At 38.7% G+C, this 24,073-nt stretch overlaps 1 protein-coding gene across 6 annotated transcripts; it reads right to left on the minus strand.

The window, feature by feature from the left end:
• Positions 1–281: 281 nt before the first annotated feature.
• On the minus strand, positions 282–23,797 carry MKI67 (marker of proliferation Ki-67). Of its 6 annotated transcripts, none has more exons than XM_075504333.1 (17): positions 23,682–23,797; positions 23,023–23,095; positions 21,918–22,037; positions 20,406–20,487; positions 20,212–20,327; positions 19,641–19,710; positions 18,660–18,738; positions 15,186–16,694; positions 14,617–14,855; positions 13,453–13,876; positions 11,225–11,340; positions 10,830–11,001; positions 10,609–10,743; positions 7,373–8,769; positions 6,130–6,205; positions 2,450–5,560; positions 282–918 (listed from the first exon to the last, which is right to left on the minus strand). In XM_075504333.1, exons 3-17 carry the CDS (start codon positions 22,007–22,009, stop codon positions 767–769), a joined length of 7,770 nt encoding a protein of 2,589 aa, XP_075360448.1. In that variant the 5' UTR covers positions 22,010–22,037; positions 23,023–23,095; positions 23,682–23,797; the 3' UTR covers positions 282–766. The 6 variants fall into 6 exon arrangements, with proteins under 6 accessions (XP_075360448.1, XP_075360451.1, XP_075360450.1 ...); XM_075504336.1 differs by lacking the exon at positions 23,682–23,797 and adding an exon at positions 23,446–23,571 and having other exon boundaries at positions 18,660–18,720; XM_075504335.1 differs by lacking the exon at positions 23,682–23,797 and adding an exon at positions 23,446–23,571 and having other exon boundaries at positions 18,660–18,723.
• Positions 23,798–24,073: the final 276 nt, after the last annotated feature.

A 24,073-nucleotide genomic window follows, 5' to 3' on the forward strand; every position in this document is an offset into this window, starting at 1 on the left:
AGGGGCAATGTCACAACTTCATACACTCACTACTCCTGTCTCTCTTACCAACGCTCATTTACCCGTGGAAGTGCTGCACAGCGTGGCGGTGTTTGCAAGAGAAGAGTCTACACTGCGGAAAGCCCACGGTACGCTTTCAAAAACGTGCCATACGGCTAGGAAGGATGAATCTTTGAAATACGCTTGTAAGAGGACAGTAGTAATTACACATTCTTAAGAACACAAAACACACAAGTCCCAAATTGTTTACAGATTTAATGACTTACAAATCTGCACTTTTCAGTACAATGAACTTAAGGTTTTTTTTTAAAAAATTATCAAAATTTCAGCGTAATACTTCTGCTAATACATCTATAGCTTCTTAAAGAATATTTACAGAACTGTAATGAAAAATAAGACTTAAGCACATGAAAATTGAAGCAGAAAATAGCTTACAATTAAACTGGCAGTAAAGTAATATGGCTTCCTGATTGCTGTACTGATGAACAGGAAAAGGGGGATAAATACAGTTACAAAAAGATTTTTACGTCTGCAGTTTTGCACAGGCACCCCATGGTTTAGGAACCACTACACACAGACAAATCTATTAAAAACAGATATCTATGCTGTATCTGTAAACAGTTAAGAAATATATTTTTTAATATCATAATTCAGTGATTGCTTTACAAAATCTGAGCTTAAAATCTGAGTGCAAATCAATTCACATTAAAAGACTGCAATTTCAGTTACTGAATTGATTTAAAAACTGGTTCTGTGACTGTTAAGACTATTTTCTTGTTCTTGCACTTGTTCTTGTGCTTGATCTTGTCTTCCTGTCCGTCCCTCCAGCAGTCCGACTAGCCCTTACATCCTCTTCATGAAGTTCTTCTTTAGTTTTCTTTCTTCTTCCTTTTTGTAGCGATCTATTTTCATCATTCTCTATTTGTACACAAAAAAAAAGTAACTGTAAATTTGTATCATAAATCAAACATTTTATACAAAATTCAATCTTCAGTTACATTGTTTTTAAAGGAAATGTCCCTAATGACTATATTCCAAAGATTACTTCTATGAATTCAACAAACCAGTTACAAACCCCATACTTCTGCACATCCAGTATCTTTTAAGGTAGATCCCTGAGGACTTACAGCTATTTCTGAAAGTAGGTTAACATTAATGAGAGCACCAAAACCAATTAGCTACCATTTTAGCTAAAATTCCTTCTACTGATACGTAAAACTAAAACATATCCAACACCAAAGAAAAATCCTGCAAAAATTAACATATAGTAACTGTTTTACGGTCCAGACAAAGCTGGAAAGTCAGGCTTTTAACTGTAAAGACTAGACACCTATGTAACTATCTAGATAGCACGGAAAAGTTAAGCTGCTCCAAGAGACAAGCATCAACCCAAGCACCAGGCACAGAAACCGTCACTAAAATCCATGTGGGGAAAGGTGACCTCCCTGGAAGAGAAAATCCAGGCAGGTAGTAAAGCATCAGAAGAGATCAATCATTTGGCAAGGGCATATAGCAGTATCAGGAAGCAGGAACTAGCAAGTACGTAAAGGGAAACAAAAGAAAACTCAATAAACAAAGATACATGGCAAAAGAGATGTACATGTTATATGAGGATAAGTACATGCAACAGAAAAGGGAAAGAGCCAAAGAGAAATGAAACAAAGGGCACGGTCAAATCACCATAAGGTTTTTAACACAATTTGACAGGAAATTCCTCAATTAGCTCTAAAGAGTCATTGTTATTTCTGTTTGCATACATTTATTTGATAATATTTTCTAATTGCATCATGGTAGTTTTTAAGTTACATCACATCAAGCTGAAAATTGCAGGGAAAATTTTAGATGTCTGCAGCAAGAGTCCTACTGGCTTGGGGAAAGCAAAACAGTAAAGGAGGAAATGGGAGACACGTGGAACTTTTGCGGCCTTTTTAGCTCAAACACAGCTTCAAGCCCTTCTAGCATCAACTTCAAAAACAGTTGATGACTAGTAAAGGTCCTCCAAAACCTAGAGATACAAAAGCAGGAGCTTAGATGGTATTCAGGAGAAAACAAGATGAACAATAGGTGCTACAAACATGATTATCATGTGCTGCCATCACCACTACCTTCTGCATGTAAGTTAGTTGCTGTATTTAAACTACAATTTATTGTTACGGATTGAGAGAGAATGTATTATAGAAGAGCACGAAGACATTTGAATACCCCAACAGAGGAAGAATGCATGTCATATCCCATAAAAGCAATCCCTTCTACTTAGGAAAAACATCTTGTTTATGTAAGATAACATAGACCCTATCTACTTAAGTCTTCTTGCTATAATGAAGACCTACTCTCTATCTATATTAGAGCATGGCAGCCCACAGTAATACTAGAATTTTGTACACATTATTGTTGTATCTCTAAATAACTTAGTTATACTTAAAAAATAGAAAGCAAATTCTTGCCTCACCTAATTTTAATTTTTTGGATGCCGAGTCATCTGCTGGCAACTGACATTTTCTTCTGCGAGAAGTGGAAGTTGCCTGTTGTAATGGGTCAACCTCTTTTCCTTTTCCAGACTGATTATTTTTTTCAGAACCAGTGGATCTCAAACACACATTTTGAGTTTCTGAAGTGTTACTGTTTTCTGCCAAGCCACCGTTTTTACGGATAGAAGTTGAAGTAGCTGCCTCTGAAGTGAATTCTACATTTTTCCTTTTATTCCTCAGTTGCCTTGTTTTTTCCTGGGATAAATTATTTTCTAGAGATGTATCTTCACCTTTTTTAAGAATCCTCTTTTGACCTCTATCTTTGAGCAAGCCAGGTTCTTCCCTGAGAAAAGTGGAACTAGTTTCTTCAGATTGGGAAGAAATAGTTTTCTTTCTGCCCACCCTTGATGGATTTTCTTTTGCAGAAGGAGCTACTTCCAAAAGTATACTCTGATGTTCTTCAGGAGTTTCTTTCTTACCATCTTCTGGCAAATGTTGAAGTGAGGTGGAACTAACAGCCAGCGAAGTGATTGTTTGCCTTGAGTTCCCTTTTGAAAGATCCATTTTTTCTTGGGAAGCAGAATTTTCCAAAACCAGCTTTTTTGCTTCCCTATAATTATTCTTTCTACCACTTTCTTTTGATAAGCCCTGTTTTCCCTGAATAGAAGTAGAACTTGTGGCTTCTAACAAGATGGTAATTTCTTTCCTTCTGCCTTTTCTCAGCTGATTTTCTTTTACAGATGAATCAAAAATTTCTAATGGAACATTTTGATCTTCTTTAGGAGCTTCTTCTCTACCATTATCTGCTGGCAAACGACGTTTTCCTCTAACAGAAATGTAATTAGTTGTGTGTGATGCCAGAGCAGTTTCTTTCCTTCTGCCCCTTCCTAATGGCTTCTCTTTTGCACAGGACACTGTTTCCAAAGGCATATTTTGTTCTTCATTAGTACACTCCTCTTTATCATCAGTTTCTGACAAGTCACATTTTCTCTGGAGACAAGATGAACTTTTTGCCTCTGCTGCTAGATCAATCTTTTTCCTTTTGTCCCTTGCTGATGCATTTGCTTTTGCCTGCAAAGTTTTATTTCCCAAAGCTGGATTTTGATCTTCTCTCTCAGTCATCTTTTTATCATCACCTTCTAGCAAACCACGTCTTTTTCTGATAGAAAGAGATCTAGATGTTTGTGACGCTGCAGCAACCTCTCGTCTTTTCCCTCGTCTCAGTGGACTGTCTTCTGTTGAAGCAGGAGTAACTTCCAGAGCTGAATCTTGCTCCTTTGCAAAAGCCCCATCTTTACTATGATCTGCAATTAATGTTTGTTTTTCCATGAAGGTAGAACAAGCTATTTGTGGCATAGAATCAACTTGCTTTCTTCTGCTCCTCCTTACTTGTAAAGATGGATTTTCTGAAGTCTCTTGTTGACCACCTTTGTAAGTCATTCCTTTGTCATGCCCAGGTAAACTCCTTTTTCCTCCAACCGCTTTGGAATTGGCTTCTTCAAGTTCAAGATTAACTTTTCTACCTCTACCTCTTCTACATGCAGCTCCATTGTTTTGTGCTTGATTCTCTTGCAGGATTTCAGTTTGCTTTGGCTTAAGTATTCCCTGTTCATTTCTTGTCCGCTTTTGACGGCTATGAGCAAGACTGTCACTGTTTGCAGCAGGTATTGATGTGCCAGCTGGGTTGTTCTGGTCCTTCGTGACTTGGTATATGTTCTTGACACAAACAGAGCTCAAAGAATCTTTGCAAGAAGATTCATCCATTTCTGTTTCTGACTTAAATTTTGGAGTAATTACTTCTAGGTTGTTTACATCTTTGGCAAAGTCATCAGTCTTTTTCTCCAAAGAGTAATTTTTGCCTCTCCTGTTTCTAGTTCTGTTTGTTTCTTGTACTGCACTTCTGTTTGCCTCCAAGTTCAGAGCAGTAACTGGCATTTTGTTTGTCTCTCCAGAAGGTGACTCTGCCTTTAATCTTTGAGATGCCTCTGTTGTATTTTCCTGAGCATTTTCTGCTTCATCTCCCTGAGATACTTTAATCTCATTTTTGATGTGTGATTGTGTTTCAGTATCAGTTTCAGCTGAAGTTTCCTCGGTTTTCTGAATGTTTTGTATATTTTCAAGCACCATCCCACAAATGTCTGCTTTTACTTCAGTTGAGTGCTTTCTAGCACTTCTTAAAGACTTAACTCTTTTCTCTGTTACCTTTATTTCAAGTTTAGTTCTGCTTTCAGCTTCTTCTGCTGTGGCAGTCTCAGCACCTTTGTCAGAAGTCTGTTCATCTCTTTGTATCGTCTTTGGTGATGGGTCCTTGCGAAGCTTCCTTGTTGTCCCATGAAGGTCCTCTGAAGAAGCTTGTTGAACTTGGTCATTTCTAGCTCTTCTTCCTCTTTTACGTGGAATCAGTGGTTCTCTGTTTTCTACTTTTTTTACTCCTCTAGACCTCTTCCCAGGTGATAGAAGTATTTCTTCACTGTCTTCTACACCACCTTCATTAGATTTGTTTTCAGGGTTTTTTAAACCTGTTTGCACTCGACAATTTTCATTGTGAATGCTACTAGATACACTTACTGACTTTATGGTTGGATCATCTTCAGTTTCTAATATCTCATTGATGCCATACTCCTGCAAAGTCTGTTTCATATTTGCAAGTTCTTTTCGTAGCACTGAAGAATCTTTGCCACAAGACTCGAGATTCTCACTTGGATGTTTTAACTCCTTCAGTTCTTTGCTTTTACCTCTTCCTGGTCTTTGAGTAGCTCCATGTTGTTCCACAAATGAAACAGTTTCAACTTTTTCCTGATCAGGGTGCTTTGAAACAATTTCTTCTTGCATGCAACGGTTTATTCTCCTTCCTCTTTCTTCATTTTTAGCTACTGAAGTTGAAGTACTGATCTCTCCTGTCTCCTCTTGGGTGCTCTTTTTATCGAGACTTTGCATTTCTTTTAAATTCAAATCCTTTTCACACTGTTTTGCTGAAGCAGGATGTACTGTCCTCCGTGATCTGCCCCTCGTTGATCTCTCAGTAGACTGGTCTTCACTAGATGATTTCTTCTGTTGAGAATCTTCACCCTGTGAAGTATTTCCTTTGTCTTCTAACACACGTTTTTTCCCCCCATTCAAAGTTTTTACATGGAAAAGAGCACAAATGAGAGTTATACGTTACTATGCCTGATCAAAGTATTTCTGAGTTTCAATTTTCCTAACAGTCATCTTGCATAAACAAATCACACTTAATAACATTAATTTAAAAATAAATAAATAAATAATGATTTTAACCAACTCCTAGATTAAAGGCCAGGCTTCTGACCAAAGGTGTTTGGTTTATTTCATAGGTAGCATTCATAGGTTTAAGCTATCTTCTTTAAAGTCTTTGCAAAGAAAGATCATTTTAAGCAGAGGCCTGAACACCAGGTTTTTGACACACGTATGTTTGGAGATGCCAACACTACCACACCAACAAACTACTACACTGTTACTTCTACCCCAATAGAATTCCAGCACCTGGTGTTCATTAGGGATGACTGCACAAATTCCATGAGCTATGCACGCTTCACACTGTACATTTTTGAATTTTTAAAACATATGTTAAGACTTCATAATAACATATATTACCTTGTATATTCATTATTCCTTTAGATAAAGTAAAAGTATTTGTACTTACCATATTTATGACTGGAATTACTACAAGGAGGTGCAGTATCTTCTTGCTTAGAATCCATAACATTTACTGATATGACCTATGGGAATAAACAATAATCAATAAATGCATGTCTGACAGGACAAGAAAGAATGGAGCCAACCAATACAAAATGAATGTACAGTAATAGTTGAAAAAAGTCTTGTCAAATACTTTTCTCTAAAAATGAAATCAACTTAGTTTTGTAACTGCATCTATATATTCAATATTGGCACACAAATATATCAAACTTAGTACTTGCCATCTGAGCTAGTGTAGCAGTTTTTAAAGTGAAAGACCACAAACACTGCATAGAGTTAAAAAAAGTATTAATTAAATAGGCTAAAAAGCATCTAAATGAGTGCTCAAAAGGAATTTGGGGTGGGTATTGAAGCCAAATCATTTGGAGTATTTTGCAGTGTTTTATTGTAGTTCTACGCTGATGAGCACTAAGCCCAGTGATACTCGACATTTTACCTATGGATCCGGGAGTGAACATAAAAATCAATACTAATAAAATTCACAAATGACAAGAGTGATGAAGCTGTGAATTATAAGGTCAGAATGGTAACCCAGAGCAACCTCAATAACCACTTAGACGGGGTTCCTTCAAAGAAAATATATTAACACATGCAAATGTGCAGTGATAAAGCTGTCTCTCTAACGTAGGCATCCATTCAGAAAGCAATGAATGAAAGACTTAGGGGCACAAGTGAGCAATCAGCTGATCACATGGTAACATGTTTTGTCAAACGCTCAACACTTTCGGATGCGCAAAGAAAAAGAGAGCTTAAAATTTAATCTATAGCGTATGAGCAGCTGTACAAAACAAAAAAACCCAACCATATGCCTTGCTTATGAAAAGGAAGGCTGAGAACGAATTTGATTATAGTTTGTAAACAATTTAAAGGGTGCTTTAAACATAACAGGAACAAATGACCACAAAAAAAATTTCTCAGATCCAAATTTGTAATAAGCTATGTCTTCTAGCAGGGGGGCATCCACCTAGACAAAGCTACCAAGGAAAAAAAGATTGCCATCTTTACAGTTTTCAAATCAACATGAGGTGCTTTTCTAGAAGGTATCTTTTCCTTCAGAGGTTAAGGGCATGACATACTTGAAGTGCTGTAACATACAAGATGTCATATTAGGAGGCCTAAGAATTCATTTCAACCTCAGGGTTCAAAGTCTAAATACATTCTTCCAAAAGCTAAAGAAAGTATTTTACCTTAATTTCCTCTGGTGTATCAAACATTTCCGTAACTCCAACATAGTCCACTTCAAAATCAGAGCACTTCTGCCTGGGTTCTGCCATAAGCATTTGCAGACCCACAAAATCATCAACGGGTTGGTACTTCTCTCTCGGAGTCTTCACTAGTCTACTAATACCAAACATATCTTCTATGGGTTCAACTTTTTCCTTTGGTGTCTTGAAAATACGGCTGACCCCAACCATGTCTTCTACGGGTTGATATTTCAGCTTTGGAGTTTTCTTGATTGAAGTAACGCCTGCCACATCTTTTACTGCTTCCCTTTCTTGTACTGGAGTCTTCAGCAATCTCTTAAAGGCAATTTCATCTGTAATAGGTTCCAACTCTGGCTGTGGGGTCCTCAAGAGCTGCTTGATGCCTGACAGGACCTCTACCGGCTCTGGCTTCTGCTGCGGGGTCCTCAAGAGCTGCTTGATGCCTGACAGGACCTCTACCGGCTCTGGCTTCTGCTGTGGGGTCCTCATGAGCTGCTTGATGCCTGATAGGACTTCGACTGGCTCTGATTTTTGCTTTGGGGTCTTCATGAGCTGTTTGATGCCCGACAAAGCCTCTACAGGCTCCGACTTCTGCTTCGGGGTCTTCAGGAGCTGCTTGATGCCCGACAAAGCCTCTACAGGCTCCGACTTCTGCTTCGGGGTCTTCATGAGCTGTTTGATGCCTGACAAAGCCTCTACAGGCTCTGACTTCTGCTTCGGGGTCTTCATGAGCTGTTTGATGCCCGACAAAGCCTCTACAGGCTCCGACTTCTGCTTCGGAGTCTTCATGAGCTGCTTGATGCCCGACAAAGCCTCTATAGGCTCCGACTTCTGCTTCGGGGTCTTCATGAGCTGTTTGATGCCTGACAAAGCCTCTACAGGCTCCGACTTCTGCTTTGGAGTCTTCATGAGCTGCTTGATGCCCGACAAAGCCTCTACAGGCTCCAACTTCTGCTTCGGGGTCTTCATGAGCTGTTTGATGCCCGACAAAGCCTCTACAGGCTCCGACTTCTGCTTCGGGGTCTTCATGAGCTGCTTGATGCCTGACAAGGCCTCTACTGGTTCTGAACTTTGCTCTGGGGTCCTTAAAAGCTGCTTGATGCCTGACATGACCTCAACTGGCTCCAACTTCTGCTTTGGAGTCCTCCTTTTACTTCCTGATTTCACTTGAGATGCTTGTTTTTCTGGAATTACTGACAAACTATCCATACTAATATCTTCTTCCAGCACAGCCTTTCTTTTTTCAGGAGTTTTTGTGGAAATTGCTTCAAACATGGACTTTAGAGACTCCTTCTCTCTCAGAAAGTGGCAAATGCCTGGACTATCTTGTTTCTGTTCTGAAGCATCTGAACTATTTAATGGTGACACCATCATCTCTCCTGAAATAAGTAGTAGATTTATGTAATTTGGAAAAAGAATTAAACAGAAAGTCCAAGCATTCTAATTGCTGTATAACTAAGTACAATGTATTCAAACAGCCGGAGCCTTCTACAAACCAAAATCCTAAAATGTGCATCAACAAAAACTTCTACAAGGCACAGCATACATTTAAAAAACAGACTATATAAAAATTTGATTATTTTTTCTTATTTAATCTGACATAAAAATTTATGTTTTCTGTTGTCCCTAAAATTTCTAGTGGTGCAAGTTTTTTATTGCAATTTCCTTTGTGTTTTGAAGCAATACCAGACATAAATCAGAAATGTTCACATTAAAGAACATACATTTGACCTTTCCCACACCAAGGAAGAAAAAAAATGACAAGATATTTTTGGCAGGACTACTTAAAACTAAACCATACGAGTACGAGCGTCAGCCAGATGCTCCTTGAGCTCTGACAGGCGTGGTGCCCTGACCACTTCCTGGGGAGCCTGTTCCAGGGACTGACCACCCTCTCAGTGTAGAACCTTTTCCTAATGTCCAATCTGAACTTCCCCTGACATAGCTCCGTTCCATTTCCTTGTGTCCTATCGCTGGTCACCAGAGAGAGGAGATCAGCACCTCCGCCTCCACTGCCCTCCTTGAGGAAGTCACAGACTGCGATGAGGTCCCCCCTCAGCCTTCTCTTCTCCAAGCTGAACAAACAAAGTCACCTCAGCCACTCCTCCTAAGTCTTGCCCTTGAGACCTTTCACCATCTTGGTTGCCCTCCTCTGGACACACTCTCATCTTAGCACAACCTTCATCTTCAGACTAGAAATAAAGTACACATGTCTACTGGTGTCAGTTTTTAATCAAAGCTTGTAGGATCTAGCAATAACTTGCCTTTGTAGTTCCTACCCTGTCAAGTCCTAATCATAAGATGTTCAAGTCCTTCCGAATTCCTGGTCCAGCAGGATTAAGAAATAAACTAGTTTTTTCAATCCATATTCCCTAAATTATGAAACTAAAGCATTCATGACATACAGAAGGTGTAGAGAACCTAAGATTAAGGGCTTGCTTGCCCACCAATTTAAGGAAAGCACTAAATAACAGGATAAATAACAGCTGATAACGGACATCTTCAAGCACATGAAGATCACTCTACTAGTTCTTCTTTTCAAAGAGAACACTTTCTACTGGACTCCCTTCTGAAGTTGTAACAAGGTTTGTTACTCCTAAGCCTATCTCCCACAACATCTGAAATAAACCAAAACACATTTCAAATATTATTATTATTTTAAATATTGGAGGATTTTTTCTTTTCTTGGTGTTTCAGTAGATGCTCAGTTTTCCTAAATGCTCAAGAAAACAGAATTTTAATTTCAAGAATTCTGAGTTATACAGGGACACAATGACTGGTATGCAAGGTTATTAGCAAAAGATGCACAACAAAGTACCATCTTAATACAAATCTTTCTAACCTGACACTTTAAAAAAAAAAAAATTTAAATAGACTTTCTGCAAGATTAACATCTGCAAGATGTTATTGTTAACATCTCCCTGCCATGAAACCTTTTCAGCAGAAGATTTGCCTGAAAGAACACGTCAACATTTTGAAGTTTCATACCAAATAGAACAAATAAGAAAGTAACACCTACTCAAAAATTAACTGGAACTACAAAAATAGCTTTTAATACATGATAAAAATCAATGGTTCCTTTTTATGGGTTGACAGATGTTTCATCTCAATACATCAAGTCTGTCTAGGCTGAGACTACTCCCTGTCTCAAGCAGCAGACACACCACTACCCCTAAATATACCTAAACATTTCCTTTCTTTTCAAATAACAGACTTACCAGATTCTTCAGGAGTGTGCAATTCAGAAATTTCCACTGCAGTACACGTTGGTGTAAAATCAGTCTTCTGAACAGTTGTCAAAGGTAATGTTTTTCCACTCTTATTTTCTGGCGTTTGAAACATTTCAGTCATTCCTATAAATTATATTCAGAGAAATGAGCATATGCTTTGACAAAAGAACTACACAGTTGGCAGAGTGAACAACAGACTAAAAACTTACCTGTGAAGCTTTCATCCATGTTCATGTTTAGCTTCAAGACAGGATTTTTTACCACTTTAGGGACCTGCCCATCTGTTCTGACTGTGGTGGAATAAGCTCTACCTACAACGATAGTAGCAGGTGACTCTGCATGACCTGTACTAAAATGACCTTTTATTTTTCTTTCTGAAGTCTGCAGATGGGAAAGAATGGAGAAAAAAAAAAGTTAGTAAACAAAGATTCCTTTTACATAAGATCTACATTTCTTATATGCTGTGACAAAGACATCAACACCTATTTATCATACTAAAAGCTCATAAGCTTCCAGCTTCCGTAGCAAAATACCTACAAGTTGTTTTGTGGTTATGCACAAACAAACAAAAAAAAAGAAACATGGAAAAAAAGAAAAAGAATACCTTTGGTGATTGGGTTGTCTTCTTTAGGGATCTTCCTTTTTGGACACTTTTTTTAACAGTCTTCGACTGTGGTCTTGTAACACCTAATTTTACCACTTCTGCCCAAGATTTTGCAACTAGAAAGCAAAAGAGAAATAACCACTTTAATTCTCAGCTGTATAAATGGAAGTTTACAATTATTTCTTTAGGATTCCAATGGATTTGCTGCAGTTGGGCATAGGAAAGCGGTTGTTGTATCATCTGACGACACCTATACTAAAGTGCTCTGTGGAACGCTTTCAACTGGAAGACCCAATTTCAACTGAAGTTTAACAAGTGTCCAAGTACCCAGTATGGCTATTTCCACAACAAAACAACAACAAAAAGCTTCATACAGTGTCAAATAGATGTTAGAACATAGAACTGAATGCTGACCCAATTCCATCATCACTCTTTTTGTAAGAAAATAATTTTTCCCAATAGAAACTTGCCATGACCCTCCCTTTCACTCTCATTCATTATTATACCTGAACTTTTCCCTGGTGGGACATGAGATTTAACATCAGAGAAATGGCTTCTAAGTGAAACATATCCAGCTTTTCTTTCACCACCTTCCCAAGGAATTTTGTAGTCAGGAAATTATTTATTTATACTGCTTACAGCATTTAGATCTACACAGACTTTCCATAATTTTTCTTCTATCACCTTCTCCTTATAACATACTCTGAAAATTCCCAAAGCAAGGTTACCTTTATCACAGCATCATTCTGTACACAGCAGAGGAATTGGGGAATTAGTTACAGCTGTGTAATAAATGAAGCTGTAAGCTGGTAGGACATCTGTCCCGTTTACTTCAGAAATAGGCCATGAGAAGGCAGGGATCATATAAAAGAAACGATGATTTTTTTAAATAGAGATTAAAAAGGGACTGCTATTCCTGAAGAAAAGAGTATTATTAATTCTATTGTCAGAACTGCTGTGCAAGTTGGGAAATGTCTGTTAATAAAAAGAACTTTCAAAAGCTGTCATTGCTAGGGTGTTCAGGATATGCAGAAAAGTGCCAAGCATGCAGGAAATTATCTGAAAAAGCAGTGGAAACACAGAGTTTTATTTTGGATACACAGCAGACATCCAAAATTTTTAAGAACTGTGGTGTTCTTTTTATCTTACAGAAGAAACTGACGCGCTGATATTAAAAACCACTTGCACATTACAGAGAGGTGGTGAAAAACGGTAAGTCATTGATATTTGTGAAGTATTCTGCTGCCATTAAACTGAACGGAACAACCAAAGCCACTGAAAAAAAAAAACAAACAAACACTTATTTTGCTAAAAGACTAATACCCCTTTCAGCTGTATTAACCAGGAAGTATTGTGAAGGCCTGTGATTTTATCTCATCATGTAATAACAATAATGATGAGATCATCACTGGGACATTGTTATGTAGTATGTTCAAAATTTTAAAATGACACTACAAAAAAAATGGAGATAGTAAAGAGTAATAAAAATTCCTGGGTGAATGGTGGTGTTGGTGGGAAGCTTTAAATTTTACTTTGAACGAGTCAAATTGATTTAATTTACAAAAACACATGACAAAGGCATCTTTCTTCAAAGATAAAAATTTCAAGAACCAGAGCTCCCCTATCATAATCTTCCCAATGCTGTCAAAACTATTCCAAACCAGTGTTCAACAAATACAAATGTTCAACTTCAAAATATTCAAATTAGCACCCAGTTACCATCCTATTTTTTAATTATATCTGTTATATACCACTGTCAATAGTTAAGTGCAGTCCAGTCCATGGACAAAGGTTGTGAACTGTGTATAAAAAAAGGCACAAAGAAAACAAACTGAAGCTAGACTGCTATAAAGTGCATGTTTTCAAATCAAAATTGATGTAATTGATACAATTTGATTTAGTTCAATACTAGAACTTGAAGGACTTGAAGGATTGCTATTGCAACTAACCTTGGCAAGAGAACCTTAATTCTACCATTTTTCGACTTCCGAACATTAAGATTTGTGTTCTAGATAGGGTTTTATATATGCTTTAGTAACTTGCTTTATGAATACGAGAGAATGTAACACTCTGCAATTCCCAGGTGTTTCCAACAAGTCCAACAACCATCAGAAAATACGCCAATCATTTGGTGGACTCTGCATAATGAAATAATAGGCCTACTTTGGTTTTGTTCCTGTATTTTAAAGCATTAAAATTAATATTAAAAATTAACTGCTGAAACAAACCTAGTAAATTGGCACTAGAGGCACCACTTCTTCTTTTTGCATTGATAACTGCTACAGCCCCACTTCTCCTCTTCATGGGAGTGACCTTCAAAGCAAGTTGTGCACTTCTTGTTAATTTGTCAGGTGTAGCCGTTAAAAAGGTTTTATCATCTTGGTTAATGTGAGAAGATTTAGGTGTTTTTACTCGGGCACCATTTTTCTCCTTTGTATTCATGTCTTCTGCAACAGCATGCTTCTCTTCTGCAATTGGTAATGGCGTTGTGATGTGAGAAACAGAGAAACGTCCTTTTGTGTAAGGTGCTGGAGAGCCTAAAGTAAATTTAGGTGTTGCCTTCCCAGAGGCAGGGGATGAGGCAGTGGGGGACTTCTGGGCTGGCAAATTTTTTGGTGACCTTTTTTCTTTCTGCAAATGTTCAGATAGTTCCTGGTAGAAAAAAAATACATCAAGATAAAACATTACTGCACGTAACTGAGCTACAAATGCTCATCTACATCTCTGACAAGTAAATACAATAGTGTAAAATATCATCAGATCATTTGAAAAAGCCTTAAATGTTATTCTCTGAAAACAAACTTGTAACAAGTTTTCAGTTTCAAAACAGTCTCAAAAGACACATGCAAATTCAATTGAATAAATTAACTGAATTTATTATTCTACTTTATTCAAAAGTTTTGTTCACATCAAGTACACTACACACAGTTTAACTAGTTTAAATCAACAGCAAATATTTTCAAACTTCTAGCCAAACCACGTGGCAGTAGCTTGCACAGTCTGCCAACAAACTACTGCTCTGTTTTCTGTTATTCACAGTAAAATGGAGTTTGTAGACACTGCTGCTAAGCACAAACATACAGAAATACACTCCCGCATATGCACGAGAATGAACAATAGCGTGTCAGGTGAATAAAAACACACCTCCTGTATAAAGACAGGTAGATATAAAGGGTAAGCTGAGCCCTTTCCTACAATGGAGAAGTTAAAAAAACGCTGATTACAGTTTGCTGATTTCAAATACCATTTTAATTTGCAATTAAAATTTCCACTTCCCAACATACATCTAACAAGGTTTACTACTAATCTTAAATTAATTTTTAGAAGTCTTAGAATTTATAAATTCTGTTCACATTAATTGTCTTCGCAACTTGATTAGTCTTAACATTTACCTGGACTGCAAAGTGCTTCAGCCCCTGAGCCTTTTTCAGAACAGCACGTGGTGAGTTTCCAAACGGTAAGCTCAGTCTCGCAGGAGTCGCACCTCTTTTAAGGGGTGAGTTGGGAGGCAAACTTTTATCAAAAAGTTCTGGACTTAGATGACCACCAAAAGACACTCTCTTTCTTTTTCCTAAAGGCTGAAGTAACAAATCACCGCTTTTCCTTTTCTGAGTTATCCTTTTTGTCTTGCCTAAAAATAACAATTGAAAATATTTCTATATATCTAAGAATCCAAGTCAACATTTTAACCATCACAGAAAACAGTGCTTACTCACGCATTTTAAAGTTGGAAACATATCAGAAGGTAACTTACCTTAAAGAGAAATAGGTTCAATTGAGTAAACTTTTATACATATTATTGTGTATTTTTTTTGTCAAATACAACTACATGATAAATAGTTTAGAACTAATATGTCAGCGATGAGTTCTATGTTTTATGTAAGTGGAAAAATTATCATAAAAACGCTACGAGAATTCCTCAAATACAAAAACAACGAGGCAGGGGATTGAATCTATTTACCTGATTCTTCTCCAGCCAACAGGCCAGAAATACTCATTTCCGAGACCACCTCATTGTCTTTCAGTACAGTAGCACTTCCAGAAGACCTCCTCTTTGATGATGATCTACGAGGTCTTGTAACACTGGCATCTTCCAAATCTTGTTTCTGAAGATACCCTTTTGCAGCCAGCTCTTCTTTAGTTCCACTGTCTTTTCTGTCTGTAGTCTTATCGTGATGTTCTTGGACGGCATTGGTCTCCACTGGTTTTTCAGTTAGCAGTCCAGAGGTCCTTGGCCTCCCCCTTTTTCTTCCAGAGTCACATTTCTGACTAGCAGGAGATGCCAGTTCTGATGTTAACTCTTCTGAAGCCAGTGCCTCTGAACGGACACTTTTGTTTGGTAATTCTTTACTTTGCCTATTATTTCTTCTGGGACTTTTGGAATTAGAAAAAGAGGCAGGAGTCTCAGAATGTCCCTCTTTTGAGTAAACAAAGTTTGCCTGATCACAAATTTCTTTCAGCACTTCTTCTTTTACAGGTTTTTCTGGTGTATGTTGTTTACTATTTTGACTTTGTTTTAAGCATTTATTTTCTGCCAAAGGCAGTTGTTCGAGGCTATCATTTCTGTACACTGAATCTTCCCTTTGAGTTTCAGCTGAAATTTCTGAAAAAAACTTACGTTTCAATGACACACGCCGTCGAGTTGTTGGAGTATCAGTACTTATAGGATTCATTCCACTAGTTTCTCTGGTAGGTGATATGAAACGAGACCGAGGACTCTTCCTTCTGGGCGTTGGTGGAGACAGAGCATATTTATCTACTTGAGAAACATGTGTCGTGTTAGTAGTTTGTGCTAGTTTATCTACTGCCTTTGCAGAGCTGTATATTTTCATTTTATCTGCATCATCCAAGCATTCTATAGAGCACTGCTTCAGTGAAAATGCTGCATTTCCATCATTCTCCTTACTGGGTCCAGTTGTAACTTCAGTATCTTTAGATTTGCATGCTGTACTGAGCTCCTTATGATCCTGTGGGTGACTTCTACAAGTATCTCTTGACATCTCCTTTGAAATAGCAGTTCGAGGACTTCTGGTAAAACTCTTCTTGGTAGCACTTCCTACAGCTGAGATCTGGTTAAATTCTGAACTGATTACTTCTTGCTTTATTTTTATTTTACATTCTTCAATATTTTCACTTCTGCCTATTTCTTTTTCTTTAGTCAGGCTTCCCAGATCATAAACACAACTTGATGATGAAATTTGAGCACTTGGTTCTAGCAGAACACTCTTACCATCTTCTTTTGCAGCTTGTTGAGATACGTTCCCCTCTTGCAAAGGTTTTTTCACTTTCATGTCATGTTTCAGATTTTCATACAGTATAGTAAAGGGAGACATTTTATTTTGCTTTTTACGAGCCTGATATATTCTGTGTGAAGATTTGGGTGTTTGTAGTTTGACAGGTAAAGCTTTGGAAATATTTTCCTCTGTACTTTGTTTTTCGTCGGCATTTTTTTCTTCACACTCAGCATTACCTACAAAGTAAGCAAAGCAAAACAAAAAGTAATACAGATGCAGAGTTACTTAAAAATTGCAGAACTACAAATATGAGTTCCATAAATACAGATAAAATTCCTTCCTTTCCTCTCCCAAGACGGTCAACCAGGGTCCAGGATACAGTACGGTAAATAAAGCTCTGTTAACAATAACAATTTATCTTGTAATAGAAACATTAGTATCTAAAGGTTTAACATAAATTTTAAGTTGTAATCTGGAATTTATCCCATAATCAGGTAAGGTACTTTGTATTTCACACTTTTGTTTTTCTTCAGAATCAATGGCTCCTACACATCTTTCAGGGCTGCCACAAGACAAATCTATGGGCACAGAATTAAACAACCATTTAGATCAGCTTACCAGAATTCAATCTGGTTTTTGTCCTGCATTTACATGAACTTTGCTTGTCCTCCATTTGCTTGAACTGTGGCAATGCTTCCTTAGGGTAAAGCCAGACAATACAGCAGAGCTGCCACTACCCAGATGAGACCTCGCAAGCGACTGCATGTGTGCTGCCATTCCACTGCAACCTGTAAACTGCATCCAAGGAAGCTTGCGGTAGCACACTTTACTTTGCGTTTTCCCTGAGCAAGGGGTATATGCAAGCTAACGGAGTTAATCTGGCAAGAGGTGCCTTTTTAAGCCACAAGAAGCTGAGACCTTGCGTACATCTATACATCTACGAGGTCTATTTCTCAACACTCTATGTCAGCATGAATGCCTGCCGAAACAAGTGCTGATACATGTTGACTTTTCTTAATTGTGATGGGAAATAATCCATGTAAAGATGAAGGTAGAGACTCTGACCTACAAGGAAAAGCCTGTCAATTATCTTCTGGGAAAGGAGAAAAGGAGTGAGGGAGGGAAGAGAAACATGGGAAAGAACAGGAAATTAGATCTTTCTATGAAAGCTTTTACCCAACTGCAGACAAGTACATCAGATTTTTTTACTGAGCTGACAAGTTGTCCCTTAAAGTTGATAGAACAACGAAGCAAAGACTGTTGTACCATAGGACAGTGTTGGGGAACCTATCGCCCACATCCTGTGAATACAGATGCGCTCACAACCACCCACTGAAATGGACACTTTGAAACAGCCTGGGTTTTTTGCACTGGAATGAGCATTTGTCACAAAAAATTAAACCTGTCTGTAGATAAATAGCCTCCATCTAACAAACCTTGTATCTTCCCATAAAAGTAGCATTACTTAAGAAGGATGGGAAGGTGAAGTCCTGGCATTTAACCAGTCCATGGTCTGTAACTACCCAGACTTCGTAGCGCTAGAAGATTTTTACTGGGTCTGCATGAAACAGCTATTGTAAACTATTATTTCAATCAGCAAAATTAACCCTTCCTATATATCTCCAAAATTATACCTGTTTCAATTTCTTATTAGGAAAGAATACATGAGATAATGCAATATTTGCTCAAAAGGGATCTAGCTGTATTCTAGGTCAGAAGAGAACTGAAAGTTAAGTTTTAATCACAAAGGTGAATTTGCCATGTTATACTTGTTTGTTGCCACTGAAAAGTAAAATGTAACAGGTAATTGTTTCACATATCAGTTTCAACCGACATTTGTATTGCATTTGCAAAGCTGGTGCACTGAACTCGCTTCTTAGCTATAATCTTCATAAACTGAATTTGCACAAATTATTTCAAGCAATATATATGGATTTTGCCAGTTCCAGGCTAACTGTTACTGCCCATTTGTCAGGATGCAATTAAACAGATTTCTCCTGGCAGGACTTAGCTTTGGTAAATCACAGCATCTAAGTATGATGAGATAGTACACTGACATAGCAAGGTGTATTGTACTCAGATTGAAGAGTCTTAAAATACGTTTCTTTTGCTCTTTTTAACCTTGTTTCTCCTCTTATGCTAAGAATAAATGCAAGTAAGGGGGAAGAAGAAAACAAATCCCCCATAAAACAAGTACCGACCTGAAGCATGAAGACTTTTAGATCCTGAAGTTTGTTTGCGTAATAATTCCACTTCTGCCACCTGCTGAACATGAAGAACCTGTAAATTTGTACAATATTACAGCACAGCAACAAGTATTTTACAGTTTAGCTTTCAACTGTACATTGAAGAACACCAGATTTATGAAAGTATATGCATTGTTTACTAAACAGGCTTACAAGTATTCAAATGAAATCCTAGAATATTTCAAAATGTAAGAACGTCGACCAATACACATTAGAAGGCCCACATAGCAAGACTTTCAGTCTTGTTTTATCATTGAAATTATTAGCTCTAAAAGCAGCTGTAGCATAAGAATATATACAAGCATGTTTGAATGTCACCTTCTTACCAGACCTAGTGGAAGATTTTTATTTAAATAAGAGAACTATAACATTAAAAAAAAAAAAATAATCTTTCAATAGCCACAGTACTCACAAACTAATACTATCCCCTCTAAGGAAAAAACTTTGCTGAGAACAAAAAAAGAAACTAATGAAAATAAACTATTAAAAGATAGGCTTAGTTTGATATTTATAAATTCCAACAAGACATTAGTGTATTAGCACACAGAACAACAGACTATTTTTGATAAAAAGAATGCTCATTCTCTAGGGCAAACCTCCCCATTTAAAGTACAAGGATAACCAATGCCCATACTCTGCATTTCCTGCATCCTCTCTTCAAAAAAGCTAAGGATTAATTTTTAATAGCTTACCTGTATTAGTAACATCATAGATTATTAAGTAGCAATTACCAGAAACTGACAAGTCTAAAATTAATAAATTATTAATTTTTTAAAAAGTATTTATCTGAAGGAGTTTATTTATATTTTCAAACAGAAAGGCAGTCTATGGCTGAAAAATTATTCCTAAGAAGAAAACAGAACAAGGAAATAGAATACCATGTCACTACTAATACCAATGTACTTGTAATAAATAAGCTTATGGCCACAAAATTACCTGCAGTGTTTCATCTTTTGGAGATCTAGAACGCCTCTTTCTTGGAGTTGATGGAAGAGGATATTCAAATCTGCAAGAAATATTTAAAAAGACAACCATTTTTTGTCAAATAGCTGATGAGTAAATTCCTATTATTAAGATATATGACCTAGCAATAGTTGTCCACTCCCTACAATAGACACATATCACTTATAAAGACTTTAACTACATCAAAATACTTCTAAATTTTCCCCTAAAAATGACTACACTTGAAACAAAATCATCTCTCTAGACAATTCTATCTTTATTGGTTTAGCTTAATGTAATATAAAAGTGATTAAAAAAAAAAAATCTTCAAGAAATCCTGCCTTCTGCAGGTCTGTAAGACATTGTAAAGAAATATGAAATAAACTAGATTAACTTCCATTTCTGAAGATGGTAAAAGGACATTTTAATTTTTCCCATTTATCTACAGCCATCTTCTGTAGCTTCATCTAGCAGTAAGAGCTGGTGTCCACAAAGCTCTCTGCATTGTTTGCCTGCAGAACACATTCTAGGATCGAGGCATTAACAGTTTGTCACTGGCACTTACCTGAAAGAACGATCAATAATAGTTAACACATCTCCATGCTTCAGAGTTACAGGTTGCTGAAAACAACCACCATTCAGCTGCGTAGGATTTACTGTACTTAAATTAGTCAATATTGCCTAAAAATAAAACAAACATTTCAGCAGCCTGAGATGCAACGATGCAATGCATATGTCATTAAAATATGCGTGTCTTACCTCCTTGTTTTCATTTACTTCAATTTTACAATGTTCTTTTGAGACCTGAGGCAATTGGATGCGAATATCACATTCTGTTCTCCTGTGGGTGAAAATACAATTTGAGTTTCAAGACACACAGAAGAGAGAAAAATCTGACTGCTATAGAATTAGGTGATTTCCCAACTTTTCATCTAATAATTGTACAGCAGCATGATACTTTCTTAAATTTGGTAACATGAAGAAAATGAACTACCAGTGTCTTTCAACTGTGACAAAAAATAACAGGAGCTCACACTTTTGCAACATCAGAAAAAAATATGTGAAATACCCAAATTCTGAAAAAGCAGTTCACAACAAGCTGAAAGAGACATGTCTACAACAGATATCTGTTGGTGGTTTGAGATTACTTGTTTCCTGACTTGCAAGTTGCCAAAGACTTGTGGAATATTTTTAGAAAATACCAGGATGTGCTCTTAAGATCGCTCTTAGGCATTCATTACCCATCACGCTCAGAGACACAATATTAGGTAGACGGACCTTTGATCTCACCTGGAGAGCCACTTCCACCTTCTTAAAAGTTGTTAGTAAGCGAAAGTTGTGTTTCTAAGTGTACAGACTTTTTCTTTCTTTCCTTTTTTCTAAGCTAATCTCTAATGCTTTTGACATTCTGTAGGTCTTAGGCAGCAAACATATCAGCTATCACACCAGAGGTACTGTTCACAGAAGTACCTGACACCTCTCACTGATGCAGCTGGCAGAAATTCCTGTTTGCACCATTAAGTATCACCTGTCTGGGCAGCTCTGCTGAAGCCAAAGAACAGTATTATTGACACTGGAGTGCCTCCCATAGACTTTCACTATGGAATCTGATTCCGGACTGAATAATTAGTTTTTTTAAGATACCTACCAGTCTGTAAAGTTTTTTAAGATATCTACCAGCTGAACAGATCTAGTTTAAGAGAAGTAAAAACATTTTATTTGAAGCCTATTTATAGTAAGATCATCTAGTCAAGTCTTCACATATACTGTTCAGGTATATTAATTTTATCTTTTAATGTAAAATAGCTAGATCAAGCTCAAAACCCATTATCACTCAATTGTATAAGTCAAAGCAAGTTTCAAGATTGGAGGAGGAGGTATAAGTTCTTATTAATATTTAATATTAATTCTAGATACTGGCTGACATATTGCATTACTGAGGTTTTGGAAATAGAAAATAAAATAAAAATTGAGTAGAGCACTGATGTAATGAAGATGGTCGAATACCAGCCATGCACCTCGCTTCTGTTCACTAGCCAATTATCTGGAAACTGCCTCTGGATACAAGAATACCATCACTTGCTTGTCAAAATTAAGTTCAGCTTTTTAGTCTTACAATTAACCTTAGTCCAATATCATGTTCCCTCCCCTGAACATGATTCACAAATAAACAAACAGTTATTTTTGCAAAGAAATATCAAAAGATACAATCTGCAGGAAAAACACCACTAATAGTATTTCGATGTACGCAAGTACTCAACTAATTCTCACCTTCCAAATAAACAAGAGCTTGCAGTGAGTGGAAAACTAATTCCATCAGTCCCATTCCGTTTAATTACAACAATTTTCCCAAAGAGCGGCATCTTCAAATTCAAATGTAAGGAATCTTACCTATAAAAGAATGTCAAAATTACTCATCCAAATAATGCTTTACATATTTATGAAAGTAAGCCAATATAATTTTTTTTTTTACTTCTGTTCAAGAGACATTTTCCAACATACAGCAGAAGAATCTCAGTGCATTTACATGTGCCTGCCTGTGTAGAAAACTGGGAACTATTTACCATGAGCAACCACTGTAATCATACAGGGGAAGCTGAAGGCACTACGTATTTGGGGAAACTGATGCTTATACGGGGTGGCAAGAGCAGTCATCACATGTTCATGTAAACTCAGTTATACTACTTTTACACATGCAATAGGTCTTTGCTACCCATCAGAGCCTTTGCAAAGATTCAGGGCCAACACATACTCTATTTCTTCCCATATGCAACTTAAAACTATTTTCATGTAAACAGTCACTCCTCCTCACCCAAATCTAGGTATTACACATTCTCTTATCTACACAGAAAATCTTAGGCTTGATTTTAAAGTAAACAGAGACCTATTAACTAGAGTTGTATACTCCTGAAAAAGGAGAAAATGGTGACATTACCACGAAGGAGCACTCGCAGGACAGCTGAAAAGAAGGCTGAAAGTTTAGGGGTTGCCAGGATCTCCTGACAGGCTGCTGAGACAGCTGGAAGGCTGGCAAGTGCATCTCTGCGTGCACATACAGAGAAAGCAGAAGGAACAGCGTTTAACTTGCAAAAAACCAAATCCAAACCCACAGCGCTTGCACAACTAGATAAGCTATTCCTTTCATATGTAAGTATGAGCGTGCCACCAAGTACAAGCAACACTCAAAAAAGCATCTATAAAATGCACCATCAAATATTATACATTTGAAAGTGGCAAGCCAAAACCAAGGGACCTAATGTAGTTAAGAGCGATCCTTCTGAACTTTTTTGCTGAGTTTCATACGATGAAATACTTGTTGAGGAAACAAAACACACCCTAGGACAAATTTGACAGTACCCTTAAGAAAAGCCTTTACCTGTACGCTACAGAAAACGGCAGTCTTCAGTTTTCCTTACCCAAAGAGCCCTGTTCACAGTTTCCACCAACTCCTGCAAGCGAAAAACGCCACACGAGCTGCAGAAGCCGAAGTTTGCGCCGCCGTTACGAGCCCAGGCTCCGTGCGGCCGCAAGCGAGGTGGCCCACAACCACCGGGGCGGCCGGGGCTGGTGCGTCCCGGCTCCCACCGGCAGGACAGGGAGGCTGCCGGGAAGCAGACAGCCCCCGAGGGGCGCCACTCGGCCCAACCCCGCGGCGCCCAGAGCCCCAAAGCCGCGTCCGCCCGGCCCGATTACCCCCCACCCCTCACCCCTGGGCCGGCCCTTCCTCCCCACGAAGCCGTGCTCGCCCACCGCCGCACCCCGCAGCCCCCAGCGCAGCGGCGGCCCGGACGCCTCCTACCCGAGGCGGAACGCTGGCAGCCCGCTGAGGGGCCGGTGTGGCGGCAGCGGCGCTGCCCCCCCTCGCCAGCGCGGCCCCTCCTGTCAGTGCGCGGCGCCGACTGAGCCTTCCCGCGCGCGCCAGCACCCGCCGCTCCGGACCCTCGCACCCCCGGCGCCCGCGCATGTATCCCTGCGCCGCGCCGAAACAGAGCGCGGGCACCGTGCAGAGAGCCCCGGAGCCGCCGCCGCCCTCACCTGCTGCCGGCCGCCATAGCTGAGGGGACACGCCGAGCCCGGCCGGCTGGGACAGGCGCCCCTCGGCGGCCGGACTCTTTTAGCTTTAACTGATGCCGGCTTGGCGGAAGGAGAAAGCGAACTCAGAGAACGGCTTTTCGAAAAGGCGCGCGACAGCCCACGACTGGTGGAAGGGCGGTCACGTGAACGCGGGCGGACCCAATGGGGAGCGCGGAGGCGGTTTGATTTCAAATGGAGGCGCAGGGCTGAGGCACCGCCCCTGGAGCCGTTCCCCGCCTCAGCGCGGCTCCTCCCGCCAACGCCGCCGGTTTAAAACCCGTCTCCTCCCTCACCCCTCGTAATGGCGTCCGGTGGGGTGAGAAAGCTCTGCCCCGCGGGTGCAGGGTTGGGCC

This window comes from Mycteria americana, chromosome 6 (assembly GCF_035582795.1).
Source record: "Mycteria americana isolate JAX WOST 10 ecotype Jacksonville Zoo and Gardens chromosome 6, USCA_MyAme_1.0, whole genome shotgun sequence".
NCBI lineage: Eukaryota > Metazoa > Chordata > Aves > Ciconiiformes > Ciconiidae > Mycteria > Mycteria americana.